Here is a 27,524-nt window from a genome sequence, read left to right on the forward strand (position 1 = left end):
ACTTGGATTTTAAAACTACTTTAAGGTTTTTTGCCTTAAAGACTACTAAAGATCTTGAGAGAGAAAGAAGAGATAATTTTTTTTTTTCTTCTATATCTTCAACTAGTGTGCAGTGGAAAAGACTGCTAATTCAATAGTTATTAAAATTTTATCAAAAAAAAAAATTATCAAAAAAAAAAAAATAGTTATTAAAATTTGACATTCCTATATCAAACACACTTATGCCGTGTTTGATTTACGGAATAAATCATTAAAATGGATTAGCTAATCTTAGGTATAATTGTTCTTTTGTTTGGTAACATACTATTCCTGTGAATAATCTATTCTCATGAGACTATTAATCATATACATACAGAATTAACTAATAATTTATTGTGAGATTGAATTACTTGTGTAATTCAAATCGTAATTGCTAGTAACAATTAATTGTAGGATCAAACGGTTGGCTTTACTAATGTTCAAGTCTACTTTAAAAGCATCCTACGATGCAAATTAAATCACCAGATTGTATGATCATGACCGTTCAAAAGTAACAATCATGCCTTCGATGCTTCGATTCAAGTGTTGCAATCAAGGCGTCACTAGCACCCTAAAGCCCGGTAATCGCACAATCCTAGAGCATATATACAAAGGAAAGTACTTATCAAAAAATATATACATATACAAAGGAAAGTATTATTTGCTTTAAAATAATAACTTGGTGTAAGTTAAGGCTTATACATGCATACTTTACTTTCTTTCTCTTTTTTCAAGCCTTTTTAAAAACATCCTATTTAAAACATTGACAACCCAACCCACACGCTAATTTTGAAAACTATTTCAACGAGCTATTTCCCTAATGTTTGACAAATTGGAGCATTTCCTTCTTAATTCATACCAATTTTTCTTCTTCTTTTTTTTTTTTTCCTGCCTTGGAGCCATAAAATGAGAAAATCACACAAGTGAGATATAGAGACGGTGCTAGAATTGACAATGCACCCAATAATACTCAAACTAGAGCATTATGTTACTGATACATCCAAGCCATGGCCCATGTGACTGACACTCAAACTAAACTCAAAGTCAACAAAAGATGCCCAAAGAACACGATATGATAAAATCTGTTCATTTCAGATAATGAGGCATGATTTCGAATATGGGAAGCCAGAAAATCCAGCAGGAGTTTTGACATTATTCCACTTGGTGGGGCTACCGCCATTGCTGTTGTTGCTGCTCTCCCTCTCCAAGATGTATGCCCCCCCTCCTTCACATTCACCGCCATTACTGGTCATCACGAATATCCGCTGCGGCTGCTGATCTTCGGCGTGTCCGAGAGCGGTGACAGAGATTGGTGTTCCTCCATTAACGCCGCTGGGAAACTGAGCAGAATTCACCACCTCCCACGTCATCTGACTGCTGTTGTGGGATAATTCCTTTCCTCCCCCATTCTCTTCTTGCTGTTGTTGGCTTCCCAAGAACCACCACCACTGGCAGCCGCTGCTGCTCGTGACGGCGGCGGTGACGCCTCTGGGACTAACACTCTGATATGGCCAGACCCCTTCAATTTTGGACCAAGATTCTGTAATGGGGTCATAGCACTCGGCGTCCGACCGGAAAAATCCTTGGCTGTCGGTGCTGTACCCGCTGGCGACCCAGAACCTGGAATCCCCCTCCCAGGAGATTCCCTGGCACTCGTCCCTCTCCTCTGCCATCGCCGGCAGCGTTCTCCACTCGTCGGCATTTGCGTCATACACCTCTGCCGATTGCAACGCATTCTTCTGATTGTCGTGTCCCCCCGCCACATAAACCGTCGATTGTCCGACAACCCCACATGCGAAGAAAGAGCGCGCCACTGACATGGGCGCCGCACGTCTCCACCGCGCACCGCCGGCGCCGATCAAATCAACGACATACACATCCGGCACCGGTTCTAATGTGTTGGGGTCCCAGCCTCCTAAGAGCAGGATTTTACCAGATGCAGGAAGTGCCACGCACTGGCAGAACATGGGGATCCTTAACGATCCGCCGCCGCCGGAAGGCCTCATCATCCGGTGCCAGGTCCGGTGGGTGGCGTTGAAGATAGTCAGCCCATGTTGAACTAGAGGCTGCCGGCTGGAGCTCTTTTCATCGACCTTTTCGGAGCTCAATTCATCAGAGGCAGAGGACTCTGTTATTGGCGGCGGCGAGGGAATCGGAAGAGGCTGAATCATGCACACCATGTGCTCGGCGGTGCCGGATCTGCGCCTCTCTTGGTAGAAAGAAGGATGCATAATCAAGCTTCGCCAACTCTGGCACACCAATTTCATGTTGGAGAGGAATTTGTAGGGCACTCTCACCAAACAATCCATGGCTATCTCATCAGGCAAGCCCGGAATCAACTGCTTTTGCTGCTGGAGTTTCTGGAAATTCTCGGTACTGCTCTCTGCTTGTCCCATTTCCTGCTTATTTCAGCAAACTTGGATCAAACGATCAAAATCAAAAAGGATACAAAGGAGAGCTATGTATTCTAACAAGTATTCAGATTGAATGAGAAGGAGATTTGGGTATGTTTGAGTGAGATTGAAGGATAAATCTTGTTCTTGTGTTGCGTGTAGAAGGGATGGGAAGAATGACAGTCGTTGGCGACTCTTTCAAGACACAGAGGAGCATATATGGATACAAAGAAGGCACACTCTGCTTTGCGGATGATAGAGATGCCCTTTAAATTATTATATAGATAATTGTTTCACTCCCATAACTACCTTTCAATTATGTTCTAATGTTCTATTGTCTTCATATATATAAAGTGAGAGACGTAGGACTTACTTAGCAAAGTGCAATTTTCCTTCCAAGTCTATTATCCAAATATATTTTCACTTAAACCCTCTCTTCATGCCTTGTGGTGCATTTCATTGGCATTAGTTTTTTTTTTCCCCCCCACTTATATCATATTATTAAAAAGAGGAAACTACGCTTACACTACCACCCAATTTACGAGTCTACGAGCAACTGCTAGCCAATCTCTCTACCGATACACAGGACTCGTATGTCATTTCATCTGATAATATTCAGTTCCACCTCTTTCCTCTCAGAGTCTATCACCACTTCATTTTTCAATAAAGTACGAATAATTATCTTTTTTGTTCTTTTATTCAAGGCCGTGAGAAAGGTGATCTTCATCGACAACCTTATCAAAATCATCGACAATGCACATTTTGTCAGCCATCCAATCATCCAACAACATCACAAACTGTCTTCTTAGCCTTTTGGTAAAAGAAAAAAAAAATTATAAGACCATATCTATTTAGATTTATTTCTTGTTTTATGTTTTAGTGGTAATAATGATTATTTTGAATGTTTGTTGGAGTCTCCACCCCCCAAGAGTAGCTTTATTTTATGTTAATGTAGAAGGCTATCAACAAAAAGCATCCTCGGTTACATATAAAACCTAAGAAATTTGTAAAGGAATCATACAAACACACAAGAATAAATCGCACATGGTGGGCTTCATAAAAATAAAAAGCTGTCCACCTCACGAGTGGCCATAAAAATGAATCAGCAAGCAAAAATACACCGACCGGAATATTATTATCAAATCTTCTAGAAGACACAATGACCACAAAACCAAAATAGGATAAATAAAAGGGCTAATAAAAAATATCTCCTAGATGACATAGTGCAAAGAATTGACAAAAAACAGGATAAATAAAAGGAAAAATATATATATATATATTTAAAAATAAAAATAAAAATAAAAACCTTCTAGAAGGCATACAGCGAAGTACTGATCTTTTTGGCCTTTTACAGGATAAGCATCAAACAAAAGGCTGAGAAAAGAAAGAGACAGCACACTAGCGTTCATGCCATCCGATCATCTGGATAGCATATGCATCAGCATTTACTAAAAAATTAATAAATAAATCACAGTTTGCAAAACAACTTACTATTTTTCTAATCCATTTTATATAGTGGGAGTGATTAGTGTTTGAAATCATATTTAATTACCACTAATTCCGAATTAATTGGGTGTATTAAGAACACAGATGAGCACCAGAGAAAATATGATATTACACCCTAATTGGTTCCAATTGGAGTTTGTTTCATAAGGGGAGTGAGTTTTTTTATTAGAAGTCAGTTATAAATTGACGTGACAACGATGCTAGCTACCTTTTCCACAACAAATGAGAGGTCATGCTAAAGGGGGTAGGATCTTAGAAGCCTTATGTTTACCGTGATGCTAAGAGTTAATTATAGGACTTAGGTGACTCTCACTCTTATCGTTATCCCAAATTCAATGATGAAAGCGGGTGACACCCTAAGAGAGTGTTGGAGAGTGAAAGTGAATAGTATAAAAGTAGAATGTTGGTAAATGAGTAAGGTTAAGAAAGACTCCAAAGATTTGAATACTATGATAGTATGATATTTGATACATAAAAATATAATAAGAAATATTCCAAAAGAAGAAAAAGTAGAAAGACAGAGAAACTTCAAAATCTTTAGTAGTGGGTAATAATAAAAGATGATCAGGGACCATTCCACGTGGCCTTATTAATTATCTTTTTTTTTTTTTTTTTTTTTTCTAATATATTTCGGCGGAAAAGACTCCCAAAAAATTAAAGATGCTTTAAAAAAAAAAAAAAAAAAAAAAAAAACCTCGTTTCTGTTGATCACGCCTACATTATGTCTCTCACTCATTGACTTGGACGACCGACCGAAGAGTGACATCAAACCTACTTGAATGCCTACCTGTGGGGACCAAAATGAAGTGAAAGGCTAATAAAAATACAAGGCCGTTTCTAGAAGCTTTTAGGAAATAATACAAGGCTGTTTCTAGAAGCTTTTGGATTTTCTAAAAAATGTAATGCTAGGGGCTATTTTTTTAAAAAAAATATTTGATTTTATTTAAAAAGTTTATCTATGATCTATTTTTCAGAAATCTATTAATTTATTGTTTAGAGAAATTATTGGCTTCATTAAAAAGTTCATCTTTTGACCATTTTAATCTTAGGTGGCATGACCTATTTTGAAATTAATAGATTTTAAACAATAAATTAATAAGTTTCTAGAAAATTGGTCATGTCACCTAGGATTAAAATGGTCAAAAGATAGAATTTTTAATGAAGCCAAGCATTTATCTATTGTTTAAATTGTATTTTTTTCCCAAATTTTCAGAATCTCAAAATCCTCTCTCATTTTTTTTTTTTAGATGAGACGTGGGAGAGAAGTTGACTATAAGTTGGATTTGTGTTGTGACCTTAACACTTTTCATTGTTTAAAATCTACTAATTTTAAAATGGGTTATACTACCTAGGATTAAAATGGTCAAAAGATGGATTTTTTAATGAAGTCAAGCATTTCTCCATCTTTTTATCTTATTTTTATCCTCATAAAGTTGACGTGGTTTTCAAAATCACCATTAGATCAAAATTTAATTATGATTTATCTAAAATTTAATGGTAATTTTAAAAATCACATCAGCTTTAGGAGGATAAAAAGAGAATAAAAAGATGGTACCTAGTATTACTCTTCCTAATACACACTCTCTCTTCCTTCGTGCTGAAATTTTGATGAGTAATGCTAGGAACCATCTTTTTATCCTCTTTTTATTCTTATAATGCTGATATGGTTTTCAAAATCACCATTAAGTCAAAATTCAAATATGATTCATCTAAAATTTAATAATAATTTTAAAAGTCACATCAACTTTAAAAAAAAAAAAAATGATTTATAACATTACTCAATTTTAATAAAGTCAGATATGGATCTCCTTCTAGAAGCTTTTGAATTCCCTAGCCCTATTTCTTCCGATGTGGTACACTCTACCCTATACGTCAGAAAAATCGTCGGCTATAAATCCCTCTTATTAAAATAATAGATAATAAATAGTTAAAGAGACAATAAAAAGAATAAAGATAATTCTTTTGTCACACCATGAATAATAATAATTTATACACCATTCTTTTCCATACGATGGCATGGAGCATGGAGTGCATCCTTGTTTTGATGTTGATGCAGATAATCCTTATGCCATCTTTATTTATTTAATGAACAATCCTGAGGAGCCCAGAATCCCCGATGTGCACAGGAATTGAATATTCTTTGCACTATTACAGAAAGTGAGTTCTAGAGTGGGCACTGATTGACATTTTTTTTTTTTTTTTTAATTTATTTATTTTCCTTTTTCGCATGGTAGACCCTTGGATTGGAGGCCCGTCGGACTTGAGGCCTCTTGGATCGAGACCCATCAATTCAATAAATAGGGCCCTGAAACCAATGGGCCTAAAGAGGTTATAACCCACAAGGCCCTTAAAAAGGCCGTCTATTCTGGAAAAGATTCTCATCATTTCCTTTGAAATTGAGATGAGGTAGTCTCTTATTTTATAAAGGTAGAACAGTCATTTCACTTTTTTTTAGACCATTCTACCCTTATAAAAATAAAGACCGGCTCCTATCATTTCTTTTGAAATAGAGATTGAGGATCGTGTCCACCTATTCTACATGTCATGAGTATTTATTACTACCATCTCAGCAATTGTTCCTTTATTTTTTGCGGCTTTGGGACCTGAGCGCAGGCAAGGGGGGGAACCTATGAAAATATTATGTTGAAAGACACTACTAATGAGATAATGACACGTGGTTGATTGGTTAGGAGAGCACCCGTTATACGGGCAAACATCCATCGTCAGGTGAGTATTGGCTTCTTCTCCAAGTTCACTAGCATTTTATTTCATACTCTTTAAATAAATTAGTGGCTTAAAGCTATTTTCCGCCGGTACACCCATACATTTCCTTTGCTAATTCTCATTCTCACTCGCGGGCATTCATCACCCAATATCTTAGCATGTGGTTAACTAATTGAACACCGTGCAAGTGAACCGACTTCCCTATGGCCCCATGCATGTAAATAGGTCAGATATTTTTTATTTTTTTTTTATTTTTTTTTTATTTTTTTTTTATTTTTTTATTTTAGAAAAAAAAAATCAAAAGTAATGTGCTGCAAATAGGGATGTTCATGTGGGCAATTAATAACCGCCTCTCATTTGCTATATGCTCGTTAGCATAGGTTATAGGTGGATTTTCAACCCTTAACACCGAGCGGGCAGATATTAGATCTACTCTCTCCACATATGCAAGCAAGTAACAGAATACGAGTAGGTAAATACAAATAATACCTACCTCTACCTACCTGTATATATTATAGTTTTGTCTTATAAAACAATGTCAATTCAAAATTTAATTCCAAAACAATGTTGTTTCATCTAGAGAAAGGAGTAGAAAGCGAAACCATAATGCCTCATTTTCTTTCTTTCCCTCTCTGCAGCCACAACTCTCCTTCGGCCCTCTCTCTCTCTAACTCTTGCGTTCATAGTCTATTCCTCTCACTCTTTACAATACTCCCTGTACTTTCATATTACAATTTACAAATACTGTATTTAGTTCAAAAATTGAATTATGCCCTTTTAAAAAAAGCTCTTGCCCATATAATTTAAGTTATAAAAGAAAAACCAAAAAAGCCTAAAAAAAAAAAGTTCAAAATACAAAGCTAATTTTATAAGTTGCTGTAACACTTCCTGCTTTAAGTGGTATGATATTGTCCGCTTTGAGTCAAGTTCACACGGTTTTATTATTGGGCTTACCCCAAAAAATCTCATATTATTTAAAAAAAATAGATTTCATATAAACACATTATCTTTTTTATGTTCAGAAAATATGAGACGTTACAACTGCCATGTGCAATTTTGGACGGATTCTACTAGTCCTAAGCAAGCTAGCAGCTACTGAAATAATCATGGATGCAAATGTAAAATAAATATATTATCCGGCCGTATCATGTGATTTACTTTTTATTATTATTATTATTATTATTATTATTATTTATGGGAACACGATTTACATCCTTATTAATTGTAGGTGATTTGATATTTTGATCTCCCTATAAGACATGCACATGCTGACATGCAGCACCGGCTAGTAATCTGACATAAATAACAATTTGAGACCTGCAAAACAACTAGTAAATAAACCACCTACTATAAAGAAAAGTGGTGATATTATTAAATGACTTCCCTCTCCAGCAAAATGATGCCAATCAATTGATTTTGTCACCATTTTTTAGTACTACTAGGTTTGCTGCTATCATAAATATTGTATTCTTCCAAACACTCTGATTAAACTACAGAGTGGTTGTGCAGATGTTGTTTGCACCATACGGCGCAACATGTGCTGACACTGTCATCAAATAAATATTATGAAATGATATTGCAAATCTACTGTGAAATTATGATTTAAACAATTATATTTATTTAATTTTATTAATTTAAGTTTTTCAAAAAATTTAACATGCATATTATAATATGCATAGTGATTTTTTCTCTCCAAATATTTAGGACTTGTTTGGGTGTGTATTTGATGAGCCTAAAAGTGCGTTTAACATTCAAAAAATCCAGCTGAAGAAAAAAGTACATATTTGGTGTAAAAAAATTGAAAGCACTTTTAAGGGTTCAAAAAACCAAAAAATGGCCAAAACGTACTTTTGGCAAAAAACGTTTTTTTGACTTAAAAACTCTATTTCTCAAATACAATCTCAAACATTCTCTTATACTCATAAGTAATTGGTTTACAAACGTAAGTTCTGAACTGGTTATACTAGGAACGAATTTGGCCAAACTAATTGGTGGTGATGGAGGCTTGTAGGTTAACACAATACCATGTCTCACCTCGATGTTCTCTTGATGAGGCTCGTGTATTATTGACTAGGATTTGTTAAAAATTGGATGGTGTACAAAATTCTTATTAAAATAAATAAATTACAAAAGAAGAAAAGTTGAATGTGAAAAGATCTTACAATACTATAGAATCACGCAAAAGCATTGTCCTTAAAGATTGATTCATGCTTCCTGGAGTATATAATTCGGTGCAATCAGATCTCTTGACACGCAACCTCTCAAAATTATACTATAACGTCTATCTTCGTTAAAAATGCACTTTCAAAAATGAAAACTAATAGAACAACCTTTTGATTTGCTTGATGAAAATCCATAAAGAGAAAACATGAGGAATAGAAGACACTAGGTGGACTTTGCCACTAATTCTATGTGGCTATAAAGTATATATAACTGAATAAGCAAATCAGGAAAATCTATATAAGAATATATATTTTGATAGTGCTCTTTGGTGGCTTCTTATAAAATGTTTTAGTGGGCTATTGATTCCTGCTATTAAATTGTCGCATGAATATACAATGATGTTGTAATTGTCATGAATTAGAAGAAAATCGTCATGAAATGATTTAATGACCAACGGTCATAAAATAAGGATCTATTTGAAATTGCGGTTTCAATAAGTACGACTTTAAAAATTGTGTTTTTGAAATCACTACTTTTTAAAATTTCAAAGGTATTTGTAGGGATGAAATAGCGGTTGCGGTTAGCGGTTAGTGGCTAAAACCGCTAACCGCAACCGCCTAGGCGGTTAGTAATTTTTACTAACTGCCTCCGCTAACCGGGTAGCGGTTAACCGCCCGGTTAGCGGTTAACCGCTTTGAGATAACCGCTTTTTTCTAACCGCTTTTTTTAGCCCCTTTTTGGGCTTTTTTTTAAGACCGATTTTGGGCCGGTTTTGAGCCAGTTTTGGATCGGTTTTTGGCTCACTTTAAACATTTTTTTTTTGCTCATTTTAAACATTTTTTCCCCCTTTCCATGGCCATTTTAGCATTAAAAATTGCTATATACCAAAATCTTGTTGGTCACCTTCTACAAATCTATACATTATATAATATACAAATAAAATTACAACAAAATCATTACTTCACTTGTAGTCTTATACGTAAACTCAAACAAGTTCATAAACTCACAAGCAAGTTCATAAACTCACACAAAAATAAAATAAAACACAAACAAATTCATAAACTCACAAGCAACCAAAAAAACCAATATAGTTGAACTTGAAGCTTGAGCCCCATTTCAATCAACCAAAAAAAGTTCATAAACTCACAACTTATTGTTATTTATTATATGAAATATATGTATATATAATATAAATATATATTATATTTAAAAAAAAGCGGTTAACGGGTAGCGGTTAGCGGTTAGTGGAATTTAAAAATTCACTAACCGCTAACCGCAACCGCCTAGGCGGTTAGCGGTTTTTACTAACCGCTTTCAAAGCGGTTAGGCGGTTAGTGGTTAACGGTTATAACAGTTAGCGGTTAGCGGTTGCGGTTAGGCGGTTTTAAATTTCACCCCTAGGTATTTGGTAAAACATGTTAAAAAATACTTTTTTGTTATCAAATATTTGTTATGCGAAATCGTGATTTTGGTTTAAATTTACGGTTTTTTTTTTTTTTTTTTTTTTCAAATAAGCACCCTTAGCATGCTTATACAAATCACATTTTTTTTTCCTATTAAATTAAGTGCTTTTTAAATCGCAATGTCAAACACTTTACGTTTTGCTATATATTTTAAAAAGATTAATTATTTTTGCAAAATCGCAATTCCAAACGCACTCTAAATCAATGGCTTGCAAGAAACTAGGGGTGTCAAAAATAACCGGGAAACCGGAACCGGGACCGGAAAACCGGGAAACCGGGAAACCGGGGACCGGTTCCGGTTCCGGTTGCCCAAAAAAAAAAAACCGGGACCCCGGTTCCGGTCCCGGTTTTTGGCACCCGGTAAAAACCGGGAAAACCGGAACCGGGTCTTATTTTATTAAATAATATATATATATATATTGTCTTTGTAATATGTTTGTGAACTATTTTTATTGTGAGTGTATTTCTTTTGATTGGTAGATTATTTAAATACTTGTTTTTTTTTTTGTTTTTTTGGGTTTTGAATTGTTGTAGTAAGGGGTATTTATTTCTTGTGCATGTTGGTTTGTTTACATACTTGTTTTTACTTTTTATTATTTTAATGTTTTCTTTATGTATCTAATTTAAAATGATTTTTAGGGTATTTTAAAAAATTTGATTTTTTATTTCTAAGGCTCATATGGGTAAAAACATTGATTTTTTTAGGATTTTTAGGCTTTTTTAGGTTTATTTTTTAATTATTTGGAACAATCACAATAAAGCCTCTTTAATTTAGACAAAGAGATTAATAACTTTTTTTTAAATGAGCTAACTTATGAAAAAAATAATGGGTTTATTTTAGGCCCAATACCTAAAATAAGCCCCCAAACACTAATTTTTTTCAAAAACCGGCTACCGGACCGGGTAAAACCGGAACCGGCCGGGAACCGGGACCCCGGTTAACCGGGGTCCCGGTTCCGGTTCCGGTTTTAGCCAAAAACCGGGAAACCGGACCGGGTTGACACCCCTACAAGAAACCTTTAATGATTAAACGGTCAAACCAAACTATGGTAATATCACCAAGTGGTTAAAGCAAATCTAAGGTTTGTAAAATAAGTTTAATGACCCAACGGTAAAAACCATGAAACAAATTAAAGTAGAGTTTTGTTTCTCTCCATTAAAACTCATGGAAAAAGTTTTAATATCAAAAGGGAAAACGTTTGACGCAATTTTAATGGCCACCAGATAAAAAATTGTTTGTAACAATAGAATACGATCCCCAATAATTTAGACAATGTCTCGTGAGAGAGTTTATATGAAATGACTTATTTATCCAAATAAATTTTAAACGTCCACCGTCTACTCAAAACAGTGATTTTCATTTGGAGTCCTTCACATGTATTATTTAACAATGGTAATCTCCCCATGTTCCATAGTCAGCACATTATGAGACAGTGAGTACTTTTAGATTCTCCCAACACCCATGATAGAGTATTGCAACTTTCCAAGCAAACATTGAATGGGACAAACTTCTGGTTTTAGGGGGAAAGAACCTAAAGTTGCTTGTCGGAAGTAACATATATTAATAGTTGGGGGATCATGGTCTATTTAATAATGTCTCTTCTTCTTTTTATTTATTTTTTTACTGACGATGAATTACTTCAAGAGAAGGCCATGTCCTCATTCTTATTGAATAAACTTCATACTCATATAAAGTACTTCTTTTACACGAATCGGGTAAAATCTGAACTTTACTAGAGACGTAACTTAAGAAATTATTTGAGTCTAAGAAAATTCAAACTTTAAACTTGATAAAAATGCTGTCAAAATCAAAATCTTTACTATTTGAGCCAATTCCTTTAGGTTATTATCTCCTTTTTCATCACTTGTAATATAACTAGATTGCAACCACCTGTCCTTACGAAAGAGGAGCGGTGGCCGTGGCCCTCATGTGTTTCATGAATCAAACTGCATCCGATTGTCAGAAAACAATAATCTATTATTTGTATCTACATGTAATTAAAATAATGGAATGGATTCTCAGACAGTCTCGTATGTTGGAGGTCACATGCAATAGGGTAGCCATTTTTTCATAAGACTGAAGGAGTTTATTTGTTTGACTAATTCTAAAGATAAGGTCAATATTGGAAATAAGGGGAATGAAAACCAAATGATTTAGGACTAGAAATCGTCATGTGCGATAGTACCCTACCATGGTGACATTAGAGCCCATGTAGCATTATTGCCGGGTCTTTAGTCTTCAGTCTTCACACAACTTGACTAATAAAACTGAATATTCTTGGGGGAGGTACATGCACTATGAATTCCACAAAAATTATCTATCTAATAGTTAAAATATCCTCTATATTCGGGTTAATTTATATTTTCTATAATTGCCTCATTTACCTTTCATGTATTATTGTAATCAAACCTGATTATAATAACATAATAAAACTTCAATACAATAATTGCTGGGTCACGAGGTGACCCAGCGTGAGTCACGACCAGACCCACGACGAGGTCTGACAGATGGTTGGGTTTTGTGACCTAATTTTATTTTTTGCAGTCAAATTAATAAAATAATAGCAATTTTTTTTTTAATAAATTATCTTATTTCATGCAATTCATCTGATATGTTGACAAAAGTTTGTGTACAATTTAAGCGAAAAAAATCCGAGTTTACTTAGATGCAAGAATTTTTTTTCTTTGATAAGTACTAAACAAGTAACTGATTCTCTGTTTTGTACCTGAAAAAAGAAAAGGAAAAAAAAAAAAAAATCCTTTGTATTAACAATAAACATAATGTGCTTCGAAAAAAAAATCAAGAACATATTTTCTCTGGAAAATAAATATACCATGCTTCAACATTGCTATATCAATGCCTAGAAAATACTTCAAACTGCCCTTTTTTTTTTTTTCAAATTCATTTACGAAATAAATTTTTAAGCTTCGTATCTTCTTATCATTATTTATTTTAACTAGAATATTATATTCACACACACAATAATAGAAGAGGAAAATTCAAGCTCAATATGAACTTTCATTCCATAAAGAAATGCATTTTTCACCTCAGATTGATGCAGTGACCATATGTCAATTTGATTGAAGCTTCTTTTTTTTTTTTTTTTTTTTTTTTTTTTTAAGGATAAAGTTCTAACTTGTATTAATTAATCAAAGGATAAAGCGCTCCATCAAAATTACATCACAGATACATTTGAAGATTTCTTCCCTCTAAATATGATCAGTGACTTGTTGTATTGCCACTCTCACCAGTCTATGAGCTGCATTACTGAGAGCTTGATTGACATGACTGTACTTCCAACTGAGAAAAGATTGCAGGATCATCCGCATATCTGCCACTAGGTAGAAAAGAGCAAATTCACTTGTTAGTTGAGACAATCTTAGGCAATATAAAACTTACATATCTCCAAGTAGTTGATCAAGGTAGGTATGTTAGGTTCCTCGATCAATCCGTTAAATTCAACATCCAACCTCACTATGTTAGTACTTCTTTCCTTACTAGCCATTTGACATAGAGCCTTGGAAACTAGATGAAGGTTCAACCCATAAGATACCTTCATTGATGCAATTTATTTTCACCATAATGCACAAAAGATTTTACATAAGGTTTTACTATTTTTCCAAATTATTTAAAAATAGTAGGGCAGTGTTAGATTTTATTAAAAAAAAAAAAGTTTAAATTATTTATTTACTTTATAAATGGGTATTTCAAATAATTTATTAAAACGAGTTTTATGAGTTTAGCTTAAATTAAGTTTTACATATCACTAATTGCTATCCAAAATTTTGAAGCATATGGAATGGAGATGCTCTTAGTCCTACATTGGCTAGAGATTGTTTTATTAAAAAAAAAAAACAATTAATTTTTATTTATAATCTGGTGCAGTTAGGCTTTTTTAAAAAAAACTTAAGTTTGATAAATTTAGTTTAGGTGTCACCTTCTAATTAGTTGTACAAAACTCACATTTTGTACAACCTCCTAAGTTATTCTCTATTATATATATATATATATATATATATATATATATATATATATATATATCATCTCCAAGAACACAGAAAACCAAAGAGCGATTTTCCACATACATTAATTTTGTGCATTTTTTATTCTCAATTAAGAGTGTTTTGTTACTGTTACCAAGAGGTAGCTCAATCGGTTGGGATCACGCCTAATGAAGCAGAGATCACTAGTTCGAATCCCCCTCCCCTCCCCCCTTCTTGTGCGGACATGTCAAAAAAAAAAAAAAAAAAAAAAAACAAAAACAAAAGTGTTTTGTTACTTCCAAATGGTGTTATTCCAAGTTACTCCAAAGTAATGTAGATCGCGAATCGGGCTTCATTATATCTTGTGAATAATTTTGTCTAATCTTCTTTACACTTTAGAAAGAATGCGAAATATGTTCTAAAAATATTGTTACTACGACCGAGCCTTGAAGTCGGTTGCCATTCCGTCTTCCTATTTATCCAATTTCCATTTATATTTTCCAACAAAACCATTAGTTTATTTGTTGAGAAAAATGATAGAATCTAATAAAAACTCCACAATTTGTCCATAAAAGTCCATGTGGCAAGATACCATATCATATTTTTGATGGAGGGAAAAAAGACAAAACAAAAAGAAGATGATGTGGCACCTTACTACATGGACTTTTATAGGCAAAATATGAAATTTTTATTAAATCCTAGTATATCTCTTATTTCTTTTCCTTTATGAAAGAAAACCAGTACCCTCGTGTCATTCACGAATCAAACCGCATCCGCCTGTCGGAAAAGAACAATGAAACATGAGGTTTGCTACAATGCATTCCCCCACCCATCTCCCCCACCATCTTTTCTCTTTAACATCTTGATTTTTTTAAAAAATAAATAAAAAAATTAACAGAGAGGAGATGGTGTGGAGATGGGTGGGAGAATGCACAAAAGCACTTGCCATGAAACATGAAATGCATTCTGTATGGTCTGTCATATGTGTGTGCTTGTGTTGCATGTAAACTTAATGGTTATCGCGTTTCACCCTCAAACATAAACTACCTTATTATTGTACTCAAATCAGAATATATATATATATCATTGTCACATGCCATGATTTGATGCCTTATCTTACATGCATGGAGGTGGCCCTATGCTTTCACCATCTCATATAGCTCCAATTAATCTGTTCATTTTAATATATATATATTTTTTTTCATAAGACAGAAACAATTTATTTAATTGTCATTCAATGCTTGACTAATTCTAAAGATAAGGTCATTGGAAAAAAAACAAAATGGGAAAAAATAAAATAAAAAAATCATTTTTTAAATCGAGTAATGGCTTGCAGCCTTGCACTAGCTATAATATTTCCACTAAAAATCAAATGGCTTACTGATGAAGAAAGGGAGATATCAAAAATGGAGTTTTTATAAATTTTTTATTTTTTATTTTTAGTAAAAAAAAAAACCGAGATGTAGAAAAATTGCTGTAAACATTCTAAAAAAAGTCTAATATATTGATCACTCAGAAATTCGGGGATAAACCATGTTAATCGGCCCTAATCAAGCCGAAGACGGAATATAATGGTAGCCCTAGGCCCCTAGCCCCAAGGGCAAGCAGCGAGGACCGTTAACATCATCAACTATTAATCTTCACCATTTGCATTGTTTTAATGTGCATATAATTCAAATTAAGATTTGATAGAAAGAAATCATTATAGAGTAGGCTATCTGTCTTTCATTCTCATTTCTCACCATTTGTTCATACAAGGTCAGTCCATCACAAAAATAAAGAAAAGCCGCTTTATTTATATTTTAGGTGCGATAGCTATCCATTGGGTCTACCTTTTTATTCGCTAAAATAAATTAAAGTCACTTTATATATATAGACAAGAAATTAAAGTCGCTTTATATATTATACATAGACAAATCTAAAGCGATGGAGTGATCATAAAAAACTTTAGAAACAAAAAAAAAACACAGGTGACCCATTGAAGTAGTCGTGGATCACGTGGTACTTTTTTATTTTTATTTTTATTTTTAATAATTTATCAGGGTAATTGTCTATTTTTAGAATTTTAAGGAATTTTTGTGGAACAAAAAGGAGTATATATATTGCAATTTATAATAATTTGAAGCATGAGATTGCAAATTGTGTAGTTAATTTAAGGGGATTTTTGTGTACTTTCCTTTTTTTTTTCTTCTTCTCTAAATTAGAAGAAACTAGTTGCCATATTTGGATTTCCAAGCGATGTTTCCAAGAAATTGTGTAGTTAATATAAGTTTTTTTTTTTTTTTTTGCTCTAATTTATTGGAGTATTTGTGTCTTATTGAAAAAAAAAAAAAAAAAAAAAAAAAAAAACTTAGGAGCATTTTTTTTTTTTTTTTTTTTTGTGTTGGAGGGACATTATCAAAATTAAGTGTGAATAAAAATTATTCAATTTTTTTTATGAAACCAATTCATTTTGCTCGATATAACTTAATGTCAAGTAGGTTGGACGAGTCAAGCAAGCCATAAAAGGACTAGAAATGGTCTTCACACAACCCTCCACTTGACAACTAAATCTGAGTTTCCTGGTGAAGGTTATGGCTATGAATCAGAATTCCACACCAAAAAAAAAAAAAAAAAAAAGTTTCATAGTCTTCGGTCTTTATATATCAAAATATAAGACTCTCAAATTTTAAAATATGAGCTCTTCATTACATCTAACAGTCCAAATAAATGTAGAGATTTGTGTGTTACTGAGATAAATAATTTTAGTTTTCAACATACCAAACCCACTTGTCTCCATAACATAAAATTTGAGGAAATCTCAATCCATATTTAAACGGAACAAGATCATTTTTAGTTCAAATAAACGGGAGAATATCTAGTTAAACATAGTGAATGAGTTTTTTTTTTTTTTTTTTTTTTTTTTTTTTTTTCCACTTTTTTAAGGGACAAAAATACTCATTCACTATAACTAACTGAATATTCTCCAATTCAGGAATTGTGTTACTAATGAGAGAAGTGGTGCTCATTAATTTATGTTTTTTAACACGTCGGCACAAGACATTAATTTATGTTTTTTTAAGCATTTGCTCAGAACATGTCCCTCCAAGGTATACCATCACTTTCACATCATTAATTTCTGGTTTTGTTGTATTTAATCTAAACGTGAGGATTACGTTAAATTGAAACTATTTATTTTAGATCTTATCATAGAAGAAAACAAATACCACTGACTTGCCGCGTCCCGAGTAATTTATACGTAGGACTTTAACTTTAAAAGTGATGTATTCTTTAAAATTATTAATAAATTTATGATAGATTAATCATAATTTTAAAAGTTATGTCACATTTAAGAGGATAAAGTGAAATACAATTGATACATATAGCATTATTCAATTATAGTTTTTTTTTTTTTGAAATTATTATTCAATTATAGTTGGCTTCCTAATTCTTGTTATTGCAAATGCTAGCTGGGAAGCCTCTTTTGTCTTTCTCTTTTTTCTTTAATTTGCTGTTTAATCCAAAATAATAATAAAATTTTATTTGAAAAAATGCTACACACACTCACATTCTCGGATCAAGTGTACTCTTTAATATGACAATAAAAATTACCATTAAATTCTAAATAAGTTAATATTAGATTTTAGATATAATTGTAATTTTAATTATCATGTAAGAGAATTTATGCTTAGAAGGAAGAAGGATCGTCTAAAATTATCTAAAAAAATAAAATAATAATTTTACCTTTCTAAAAATAATTAAAAAAACCAAACTATTCCGCAATTTCCGCTTAAAAGTGTGCAGCATGTATTGTTGCTGTTGGTTTTTGCATTGGGTCCATCTGTACACACTCTCTTTCAAACACTGGAAACTCTTGGAGTCTTGTCCTTTTTTCATTTTTTTTTTTCAATGATATATATATATATATATATTGTTATTTAGGTTGGATTTTTTTATTATTATTATTAAATATGATTAATAACACTAATTCATGTAATTCTTAGGTACTCTATTTTTTCAATGATACTAAATATGATTAATACTATAAAATGTCTATTATTTAATTTAAATTTTTTATTAAATAAAATAGAATATGGTGAGAATTCTAAAAAAATTTTAAGTTCTACCATGAATATTTCCACATGACCACTCTGAAATGACGAAATCAGACAAATCCTTCTCAAAGGTAATGAATGAGTTTTTTTTTTTTTTTGGTGATATGTTCGTACAGAGGGAGGGAAATGAGAAAGGAGAATTCAAATTAGTAATCTTTATTTCATGAAGTGTAGTCCTTAGTCAATTTAATTACCCTCGGAGATTGGCAATGAATGATATGAGTAACCTATGAGTGACGAGTCTCCTTTGGTGATCTAAATTGTTAAGTTAATAATAAGGCCTTGTTTGACAATATTCTTTTTTTTTTTTTTTTTTTTTTTCTTTATAGGGGAAACTTTACTTTAATTCTCCTAAACTTTCAATACTTTTTACAATTTTTCTCTTAAAGTTAAAAACTCTTAATCTAGTATGTATATGAAATTTTAAAAATTTTGTAATCTCACCCTTCTATTATTAAGATTTTCCATGGAGGGTAAGAATTCTCCTAAAATACCCACGTGTTAAATTAAATTTAAATTAAATTTCTCCTATTTTATTCTTTGATTGAGAAAATGTTTTGACGCGGCAAAAATAATTTATAATATTTTTGTGAATATTTAACATTTGAAGTTGTCTATTAACTCTTCTGCGCGTTTGAAATAATTGGAGTCCCTCGGTTTCTGTGGTTAGGTCCGTTGGCGCTACTAGTCAACACATCAACTTCGGAGTTCACACGGCCCCCCTTCGTTGCATCCAGACTTCACATGCTGGCGTTACGCCTAGCATAAATATATTACTAAACACTGGCACTTCCAATTCTCTTCATATATATATATATATTGGTTCTCCGCTTTACTGTGATTGATTCCATTCTGGTTTCTTCCTAAAGAAAAGAATTTTGAAACAGAGGAGTGATCGCCGGGAAAGATGGCGGGGGGAGAAGAGGAACAAACTTTGGAGTATACCCCAACCTGGGTTGTCGCCGTTGTCTGCAGCGTCATCGTCCTCATCTCTCTCTCCGTCGAGCGAATCCTCCATTACCTTGGCAAGGCAAGCATATATCTCAACAAACTTTTTCCTTCATCCCCTGTCTCTCATTCTGTCTCCAATCAATCATCATTGTTCAAATTTGATGTTTCTTTGCAGTATCTCAAGAAGAACAACCAGAAGCCTCTGTTCGAGGCGTTACAGAAGATCAAAGAAGGTCGTCACACCTTCACTCCCCCCTCTCTCTCTCTCACTCTGTTTTTTGTTTTATTGTAAATATTTTGGTGGGTTTTGGGTAAATGCAGAGTTGATGTTGTTGGGATTCATATCACTCCTACTGGTAGTTTTCCAAACTCGAATTTCCAAACTTTGCATATCAGAGGACTTAGCCAAGAAATGGTTGCCCTGTGATATTAAAAAAGATGCTTCTTCGACTTCCCATTTCCAAACCTTCTTCAATTCCTTTGTTCCCGGGGCTACCCGTCGTCTCCTTGCCGAGGCCTCTGCTTCTTCCACCGGTTCTTGTAAAGAGGTTCTTCAACTTTTTGTTTTTTTTTCTGCAATTTGTTCTTCAATGCTTCCATCGATGTTATATATATATAATGCACTAAATCTGGTAGTTTGTTATTCTATTGATGAAAGTCAACAGGAGCGTTTCACAGGAAATTAATGTTTAGTGGAGTTGTTTAGACTTGATCAAATCGATGCACCAAACTAGTTTTTATTTTTATTTTTTATTAATTATTATTTTCTTTTGTCTTCTTCTTCTTCTTCTTCTTCTTCTTCTTTTCTAATTAAAAAAAAAATCCGTTGATTGTTTTGAATATGATAAACTTCTAGACTAAGGAACAAAAAATAGATAATAGACTAGTCATGTCATCATGCAGATAGACTGTAATCTTCTCTCTTCTAAAATTTTTTGAACTTTCACTATTTTTTTTGAATACGTTTTCTGTTATATCAGTTTACTCCCTACACTTCAAGTCTCTCTCATTTCTGCAAGACAAAATCAGTCTGGATGATTTATTGAAAAATTTATTCTCACATTTTCTTTCAATGATCTTGGAATTAGGTGCAGTTAGAACATCTCATAAATCCCAGTATTGTTAGCTTAGTTTACTCCCTAAACCTCATTTTGTTCTAACTGTGAAAGCTTCAAGTTAAGTCTGCACATTTAAAATCAAACTCTAGCAGATTCGAATTTCCCTTTCTCATGAGAGACACCAGAGCAATTTCTCAATGTAATGCAGACATCTATCCTACATGATCTTTAAAAGAGAGATCACTTGCACTGAGTTTCCTTGGAAAGATAAGAAGGTTTCTTGCAATCTCTACAATCATCAAAATTCTTTTTTTGTTTTTTGGACATGTCTGTAAAGGGGAGGGGGATTCGAACTAGTGACCTCCGCTTTATGAGGTGTGGTCTCCATTTGATTGAACTACCCTTTGGGAACAGAAGAACCAAAATTTTACTAACATACTCAAAGCCAATGTAACAGAGAGGATACAACTCCATAAACTCGTTGAAATCATTTCAAATTACAGAAAGTATTGAGTTTCTAGCACTATATTAAGAGTTTCAAGCAAATAAGTTCAACTCATGTTTTTGGAAAATGCTCTCATCTTATTATTAATGCCTGTTACACCCATTTATGAATTGAAAGATCTGATTAGTTTCTGCTTTTCTTTACATATTTTTCCAGGGAAAGGTCCCACTGTTATCTATCACTGCACTGCATCATCTTCACATATTCATCTTTGTGTTAGCTGTCGTCCATGTGACTTTCTGTGCTCTAACCATTCTTTTCGGAGGGGCAAAGGTACATTGGCCTTATTTTTGTTCTTATCTGTCTAATTTCTCCTTAAAACCAAGATTTTCTCTTCTTTAAACTTAATGGCAATGTTTCTGTCAAATATTTCAATGGTGTAGATACGTCTATGGAAACGTTGGGAGGATGCTATCCAAGAAAAGGAATACAACCCAGAAGAAGGTAATGCTCGTTAAAGCTAATGCCTAGATACTTTCCAGTTCTAAATTTAATTTTTCTCATGCAAATACCATGTGTTGCAGTTCTGAAAACAAAATTTACAGACGTTCAAGATCATGCTTTTATCCGGAGTCGATTTCTGGGTTTTGGCAAGGATTCAGCTCTGCTAGGGTGGTTGGTAAGTTGTGGAGTCCTTTGTCATCAAATCAATCTGCCTGTTTGATTCATCAATGTTATTAAAGAGGAATATTTGAAAGATCATTCTAGTGATTAGTTTTTCAAATGAAAGCTTTTCATTTCTCTGAGGGTTGCTGAAATTTATATTTTGATTGATGAAATTTACGAGAAATCACAAACTGATAAGACTAACTATTTGATTGAGTTGGCTTACTATGAGATTCTCAACTTAGAAGTGTTCATCAGGAAAAGAAAAAATCATTTGTTTTACCTGTTCTTTTATGCCAGACTTTAACATTACCTTTTTTGCTACCACTTAACTACTATCAACCCTGAAATTCATAGGGAAAGGCAAGTTAAAACACATACAAAACTTAAATGTTGCAGAATGCAGATCATCTTTCTTGTGCAGTTTACATGAAAGTAAATAATCTAGAATAAAAAACTTTGATATTATATGAAAAATACTTACTTCAATTTCAATGCCTGAGTTATAGTGGACATCAAAATGGGGAAAGTTACAATAAAATGCAGTAATGTTTTCTGTCTGCTATTACCATTAACTGATATCCTTTAATTTTTTAATGGCTTCATCGTTTTCAGCATTCATTTTTCAAGCAATTTTATGGGTCTGTGTCCAAAACAGATTATATGACTCTGCGACTAGGCTTCATTATGGTAAGTTATACAAATTTCTACATTTATCTTTTGACACCCCCATACTTCCTTTTTATTACTTGAGATACACTTTCTGAGTTTTAATATTTTTATTTTGCCTAGACTCATTGCAGGGGAAACCTAAAGTATAATTTCCATAAGTACATGATACGTACCCTTGAAGCTGATTTCAAGAAAGTCGTTGGAATAAGGTTCGTACTTACAGTTACAAAAGACATGCCAAGCCATAGCTCTGTTAACTATTTTTCAGTATTTAGTATTTAGTTTTACTGTTTCTTTTTATCTTTTCATGGATCATATTGTTGTCTGTGAAACTAAATGCTTTCAAATCTGGCTCAGAAAAAATATTACTTCCAAATCTGATTCCTCTTAATTGATAGATCTTACTAATTTCTGATTTCATCATCGCAGTTGGTATCTTTGGGTATTTGTGGTCATTTTCTTGTTGCTGAATGTCTCTGGTAACTCTCTCTCTCTCTCTCTCTCTCTCTCTCTCTCTATTGATCATATTTTTTAAGCTGGAACTTGAATTTTATGTTCAAAAGATTTGGCTCGGAAAGTGGTACAGGTTTTCAGTTTATCCATTTGAGACACATTTCTCCATCTTATTACCATTGACAAGAATGTAATATTCCAGGAATTGGTGTCCAAAATTTTAAAATTTTCTGATGACAATAATGCCATAGTTCTTGTCTCCATTCAAGGCCTGCTACATGAAGATCATTATTTCCAAAGAATCATGTGTTGTGATTTTCTTGCAGGTTGGCATGCATATTTTTGGATTGCATTCTTTCCCTTTGTTGTAAGTTTGTCCATCTTCGTTTCCCTATTAAATTACCCTATTATATTTATGCACATTTCTCTCTGCATAAAACTCCCAGAGAACAACCTTTAACGTTGATAGTGATTCTTTTTACAGCTTCTCCTTGCTGTGGGCACCAAGTTGGAACATGTAATCACCCAGTTGGCCCTTGAGGTTGCTGAGAAACATGTAGCACTTCCAGGGGCATTGATAGTTCAACCTTCGGATGATCACTTCTGGTTCCATAGGCCACGGATTGTTCTCTTGCTCATTCATATCATCCTGTTTCAGAATTCCTTTGAACTGGCAGTTTTCTTCTGGATATGGGTAAAACATACATTTCTACAGTCATCTGACATTTCATATAAACTTCATATTTGATCTTCTCTGATGCAATCTATTGCAGGTCCAATATGGATTTGACTCCTGCATAATGGGAGAAATTGGCTATATTATTCCTCGACTTGTTATAGGGTAAAACAAATGATTTATATATATATGTGTTCTACTCTTGAAACCATGACTCTCCATTTATGTACAAAATCTTATGTTTTGGTTGAATACCAATTTTCATTCTTAGGGTATTCGTTCAGTTCGTCTGCAGCTACAGTACCCTACCACTCTATGCAATTGTCACCCAGGTGAGTTGGGATCATTCTAAGAACTCTTAAAACTTCTTTTTTCTGCATATTTATGTTGGGGTTTTAGGTTGATGAAGATTACCCTTTATATGATCCCTTAAAATGTAGATGGGAACTTCATTTAAAAAGGATATTTTTGAAGAACACATTCAAGAGGGACTTGTTGGTTGGGCTCAGCAGGCCAAAAAGAACAAGAGAAAGGCTGCTAATGGCTCTACTACTACTATCTCTACCCATCATGGCTCTAGCCAGGTGGATCACAAAGAGACTGCTCCTTTGAGGGTCCAGATGGCCGAAGTTGGTGGAATGCAATCTGCAATGGAAGAAGGCAATGCAGGAGAGATTGAACATGCAACTGTCTCCCATGGACACAAATGAAGTGCCTCAAGCCTCTTACTTAGGTTTTGAGTTTAGTGTTTTTTATCTCTACCTACTGCATAGCAAAATTGGTTAGAAGTATATACTTCCATGGTTCATTTACGCATTTGTTTTTTTGTAAATTTGTAGTCAATCACAAGTTGAGCAACTGAGAACAAAAATACCGTCGAGAATATGATATAGTTATATGTTTTTGCCTAAAATACAAGTCTGTTCATCTAAGTTTGAGTTTTCTGGTAATGTAGTTTCTACTTTTGGTTTTGCAAAATTTATCCATAATCTTTCATATTATGATCAATGCAACCCTTTAGTTCACATTCATTACTCTCGTTATTATTAGGATTGAGGTCCCTTGTAATTCCAATGGATTGCAGAGGGCCTGTAATTCTAAGAAATTGTAGACAACCTCAATCCCCAAAACTCTACTTTCCCCCAACTTTTTCTATTTATTTTATAACATGGAACCTCTCCAAGATATGGCTACTTTGTGTATTCACTCGTGTTGTGTAAACTTTATACATGTGTAAAGCATCCTGTCTACATGGATCATACAATATTCCGACTTCATTGGGGGGTGGTTACAAGGAATTGTTTGTGTAAATTTAGACATGATGAAAATGCCATCAAGACCAAGGTTCTTACCATTTGAGCCAACCCTAGAGTTTCTTTCCCCCAACTTTTGGAGTCTAGAGTCCTTAAAATAAAATGAGAATGCCATCAAGCAATTCTAAACTTATGAATCTGGGATGTTAATTGCTTATATATATAGGACAAACAGCAAATACAAAACAAAAACACCGTCCTTAATAAGATCCGAGGTAGAGTCTTTCCACAATCCAAGAAGGGATTCAAGAGAGCAAATAAATGGGAAAGCAGCTTTTAAGGGAGCTAATGAGGCCAAGACAATCAAAGGAGGAGTCCCCTTCAATTCAAGAACTAATTGTTATCAAATAAACCCATGGACATAAGATTTGTGTGTGGCCAATGTACAGGAAAATTTGAAATTGAAACCAATGTCTCATAAGAGGGAACGTGAGGGAGTAAAGGAGGTGGAAAAACCTTAAACCAAAGAAAAGGGAAAGGAGGCAAAGTAAGGGTGTAGGAGGAGTGAGGGGAGCGGAGGCCTCCTCTCAAGTGCTCACAAGGAAGGCAGTGGGGCTCCTCATTGGGGGAGACGGTATTGTCTTAGTGAGGATAAAGAGGCAAAAGGTATCAGAAAATGTGTAAATTTTTAGATAAGTTTCTTAACTTTTCCGTTTGGGCCATTATGTGGGTTTTTTTTTTGATAAAAGAGCCGATGTTATTTCATTCTCAGTCAACAATACAATCGTGGAACAGAGCATTATGCTCTGATACAATAATCTCAGCTAGCTATTCAGGGGAACTATAAAGCCACATGATATCCAGCTCCTTAGACGTAGCCCTCTTGGCCAATGCGTGAGCAGCCCGGTTACTCTCTCTACGGACATAAGTCATTTTCCAGCATGCGAGCCTTTTTATTTCTGAACGAAGGTCATCCACCAGGTGCCCGATTCCGCTCCAATCTGCCTCCAAGGAGTTTACTGCCTCCACGATGGACTTCACATCACCCTCAAACCAAGCTTGTGGAATACCCAACTCTCGAGCAGTTTGAACAGCCACGAGGGCTGCCATGGCCACAGCAGCTGCGGGAGCAAGACCTCCCTGTCGTGTGACACTCCGGGCTGCAACCAAGCGCCCTGTGTGATCCCGGACGACCACTACCAACCCCATTCTCCCAGTTTGCCTTCCGAGAGCCGCATCCCAATTCACCTTGTGCCAGCATAGCAAAGGAGCCTCCCACTTCCCCGTAGGAGGGAGTCCCACTGGGTCCTCCACAGGCTGGGAATCCACCTGCGCATTTTGGAAAACTCGCAGAGCCTCTGAGGCACTAAAGACAACTGCAGTTGGATGAGAAAAAAAGCCTTCATGAATTAGTTTATTTCTCCTTAACCAAATTCGGCGAGCCATAATCACAAAAGTATGAAACTCCTCCACCGTACATTCCCTCTGTAATTCTTAGAAAGTTAGGCTCATGAAAAGAGCTTTTTTGAAAAGTAAGACAAGCCCCTCCCCACACATCTTGAGCTGAAGGGCAGTGCTAGAGAATATGAGCAATAGTTTCAACTTCCCGTCCATAGACTGGACAGCTTGGATCTGAAATAATCTTCTTCCTCACAATGTTCTCCCGTGTTGGTAAAATATTCTGACAAGCCCTCCAGAAAAATACTTTTTCTGGATTCGGGAGATGCAATTTCCAAATAGTCTTCCACACTGTACTGTCATTTTTCCTAGAAGAACATTCGGCCATTTGTGAGGTCTCCAAGCCTTTTGTAAGTGATGGGCACTCTTAACAGAAAAAAACTCCTTTCACTGTTCCCCTCCATATGAGTCGATCTTCCTGATTGGTCGAGCTAATTGGAATAGAGCTGATTTGATGGCCTTCTTCCACCGAGAACAACTGAGCCAGCAAGGACTGATCCCACCCGCACCCACTTCCATCAAACAGGTTGCACACAGTAGCATTTGGATCAAGTACGCTTGGGGTAGACTGCACCCAGCATGTTGATGATTTAGGCAACCATTTATCCTCCCAAATTCGCACTTTTTGTCCGTTGCCGATCCTCCACACCAGACCTTCTTTTATTATAGCACAAGCACTTTGAATACTACACCATGCAAAAGACGGTTTTTTCCGAATTGTTGCATCAAGAATTGAACAATCCGGAAAGTACTTAGTTTTCATAATCCTTGCAATTAAGTTGTCTAGCATAGCCCACATTCGCTAGACTTGTTTTCCCAAAAGAGCTCTGTTAAAACAATGTAAGTCGAGGAAACCTATACCCCCAAGCGCTTTAGGCAACCCCATTTTACTCCAACTCATCCAAGGAATCCCTCAATCTTTTGCTTTATGACCCCACCAAAAACTTTGCATGAGCGAATTAATTTCGGAAGACTGAGTTTTCGGAAATAAAAAAAACACTCATACAATATGAGGGGATAGCTTGAACTACCGCCTTCAACAGAATTTCTTTTCCGGCTTGAGAAAGAAACCGTAATTTCCAATCTTGAAGCCGTTTCCTCACCCTCTCCACAATGCTTCAAAAGGCTTTTGTTCTGGAACGGCCTACTAAGGCGGGCAACCCTAAGTATTTATCATATCTGTTTGTAGCTGGAATCCCTGCAAACTCCAATATAGTCGCCTTCATAGCTGAGGATGTGTTTTTAATGAAGAAAGCATTCATTTTTTGGCCCGACGCAGCCTCGTAAGAGTAAAGGATTGCTGACAGGTTACTCCATTGTGCTAGATTTGCCCTGCAAAATAACAAACTGTCATCGACAAAAAAGAGATGATTAATGTTAGGGCCCCCTTTGGAGGTAGAGACCCCAGACAAAAGCCCCTCTTTATTTGCTTGTGTTACCATTGCACTCAGCGCCTCTGCACAAATGAGGAAAAGATAGGGTGAAATTGGGTCTCCCTGCCTGAATCCCCTAGAGGGGGCAAAAAGCCCACAAGGGTCACCATTGAC

General features: G+C 34.6%; 2 protein-coding genes across 3 annotated transcripts; one reads left to right on the forward strand and one right to left on the reverse strand.

Annotated features, from left to right (window-relative positions):
• Positions 1-942: 942 nt before the first annotated feature.
• LOC132179897 (F-box/kelch-repeat protein SKIP20) lies at positions 943-2,770 on the reverse strand. The gene has a single exon (XM_059592690.2). It carries the CDS (start codon positions 2,412-2,414, stop codon positions 1,110-1,112), a length of 1,305 nt encoding a protein of 434 aa, XP_059448673.2. The 5' UTR covers positions 2,415-2,770; the 3' UTR covers positions 943-1,109.
• A 16,378-nt stretch (positions 2,771-19,148) lies between these two features.
• LOC132177603 (MLO-like protein 1) lies at positions 19,149-24,201 on the forward strand. Of its 2 annotated transcripts, XM_059589991.2 has the most exons (14): positions 19,151-19,375; positions 19,472-19,529; positions 19,618-19,844; positions 21,016-21,132; positions 21,243-21,303; positions 21,384-21,478; positions 22,081-22,155; positions 22,258-22,346; positions 22,567-22,616; positions 22,917-22,957; positions 23,075-23,284; positions 23,364-23,431; positions 23,538-23,598; positions 23,707-24,200. In XM_059589991.2, exons 1-14 carry the CDS (start codon positions 19,253-19,255, stop codon positions 23,974-23,976), a joined length of 1,545 nt encoding a protein of 514 aa, XP_059445974.2. In that variant the 5' UTR covers positions 19,151-19,252; the 3' UTR covers positions 23,977-24,200. The 2 variants fall into 2 exon arrangements, with proteins under 2 accessions (XP_059445973.2, XP_059445974.2); XM_059589990.2 differs by having other exon boundaries at positions 19,149-19,529; positions 23,707-24,201.
• Positions 24,202-27,524: the final 3,323 nt, after the last annotated feature.

Source organism: Corylus avellana, chromosome 4 (genome assembly GCF_965113065.1).
Source record: "Corylus avellana chromosome 4, dhCorAvel1.hap1.2, whole genome shotgun sequence".
Taxonomy (NCBI): domain Eukaryota; kingdom Viridiplantae; phylum Streptophyta; class Magnoliopsida; order Fagales; family Betulaceae; genus Corylus; species Corylus avellana.

Excerpts from the sequence above, each read along its gene's own strand:
- LOC132179897 (XM_059592690.2), bottom strand. The coding sequence starts at position 2,414 with ATGGGACAAGCAGAGAGCAGTACCGAGAATTTCCAGAAACTCCAGCAG.
- LOC132177603 (XM_059589990.2), top strand. The coding sequence starts at position 19,253 with ATGGCGGGGGGAGAAGAGGAACAAACTTTGGAGTATACCCCAACCTGG. Across the intron at positions 21,304-21,383 it reads GGAATACAACCCAGAAGAAG|TTCTGAAAACAAAATTTACA; the intron begins GTAATGCTCGTT and ends CATGTGTTGCAG. Across the intron at positions 21,479-22,080 it reads CAGCTCTGCTAGGGTGGTTG|CATTCATTTTTCAAGCAATT; the intron begins GTAAGTTGTGGA and ends CATCGTTTTCAG.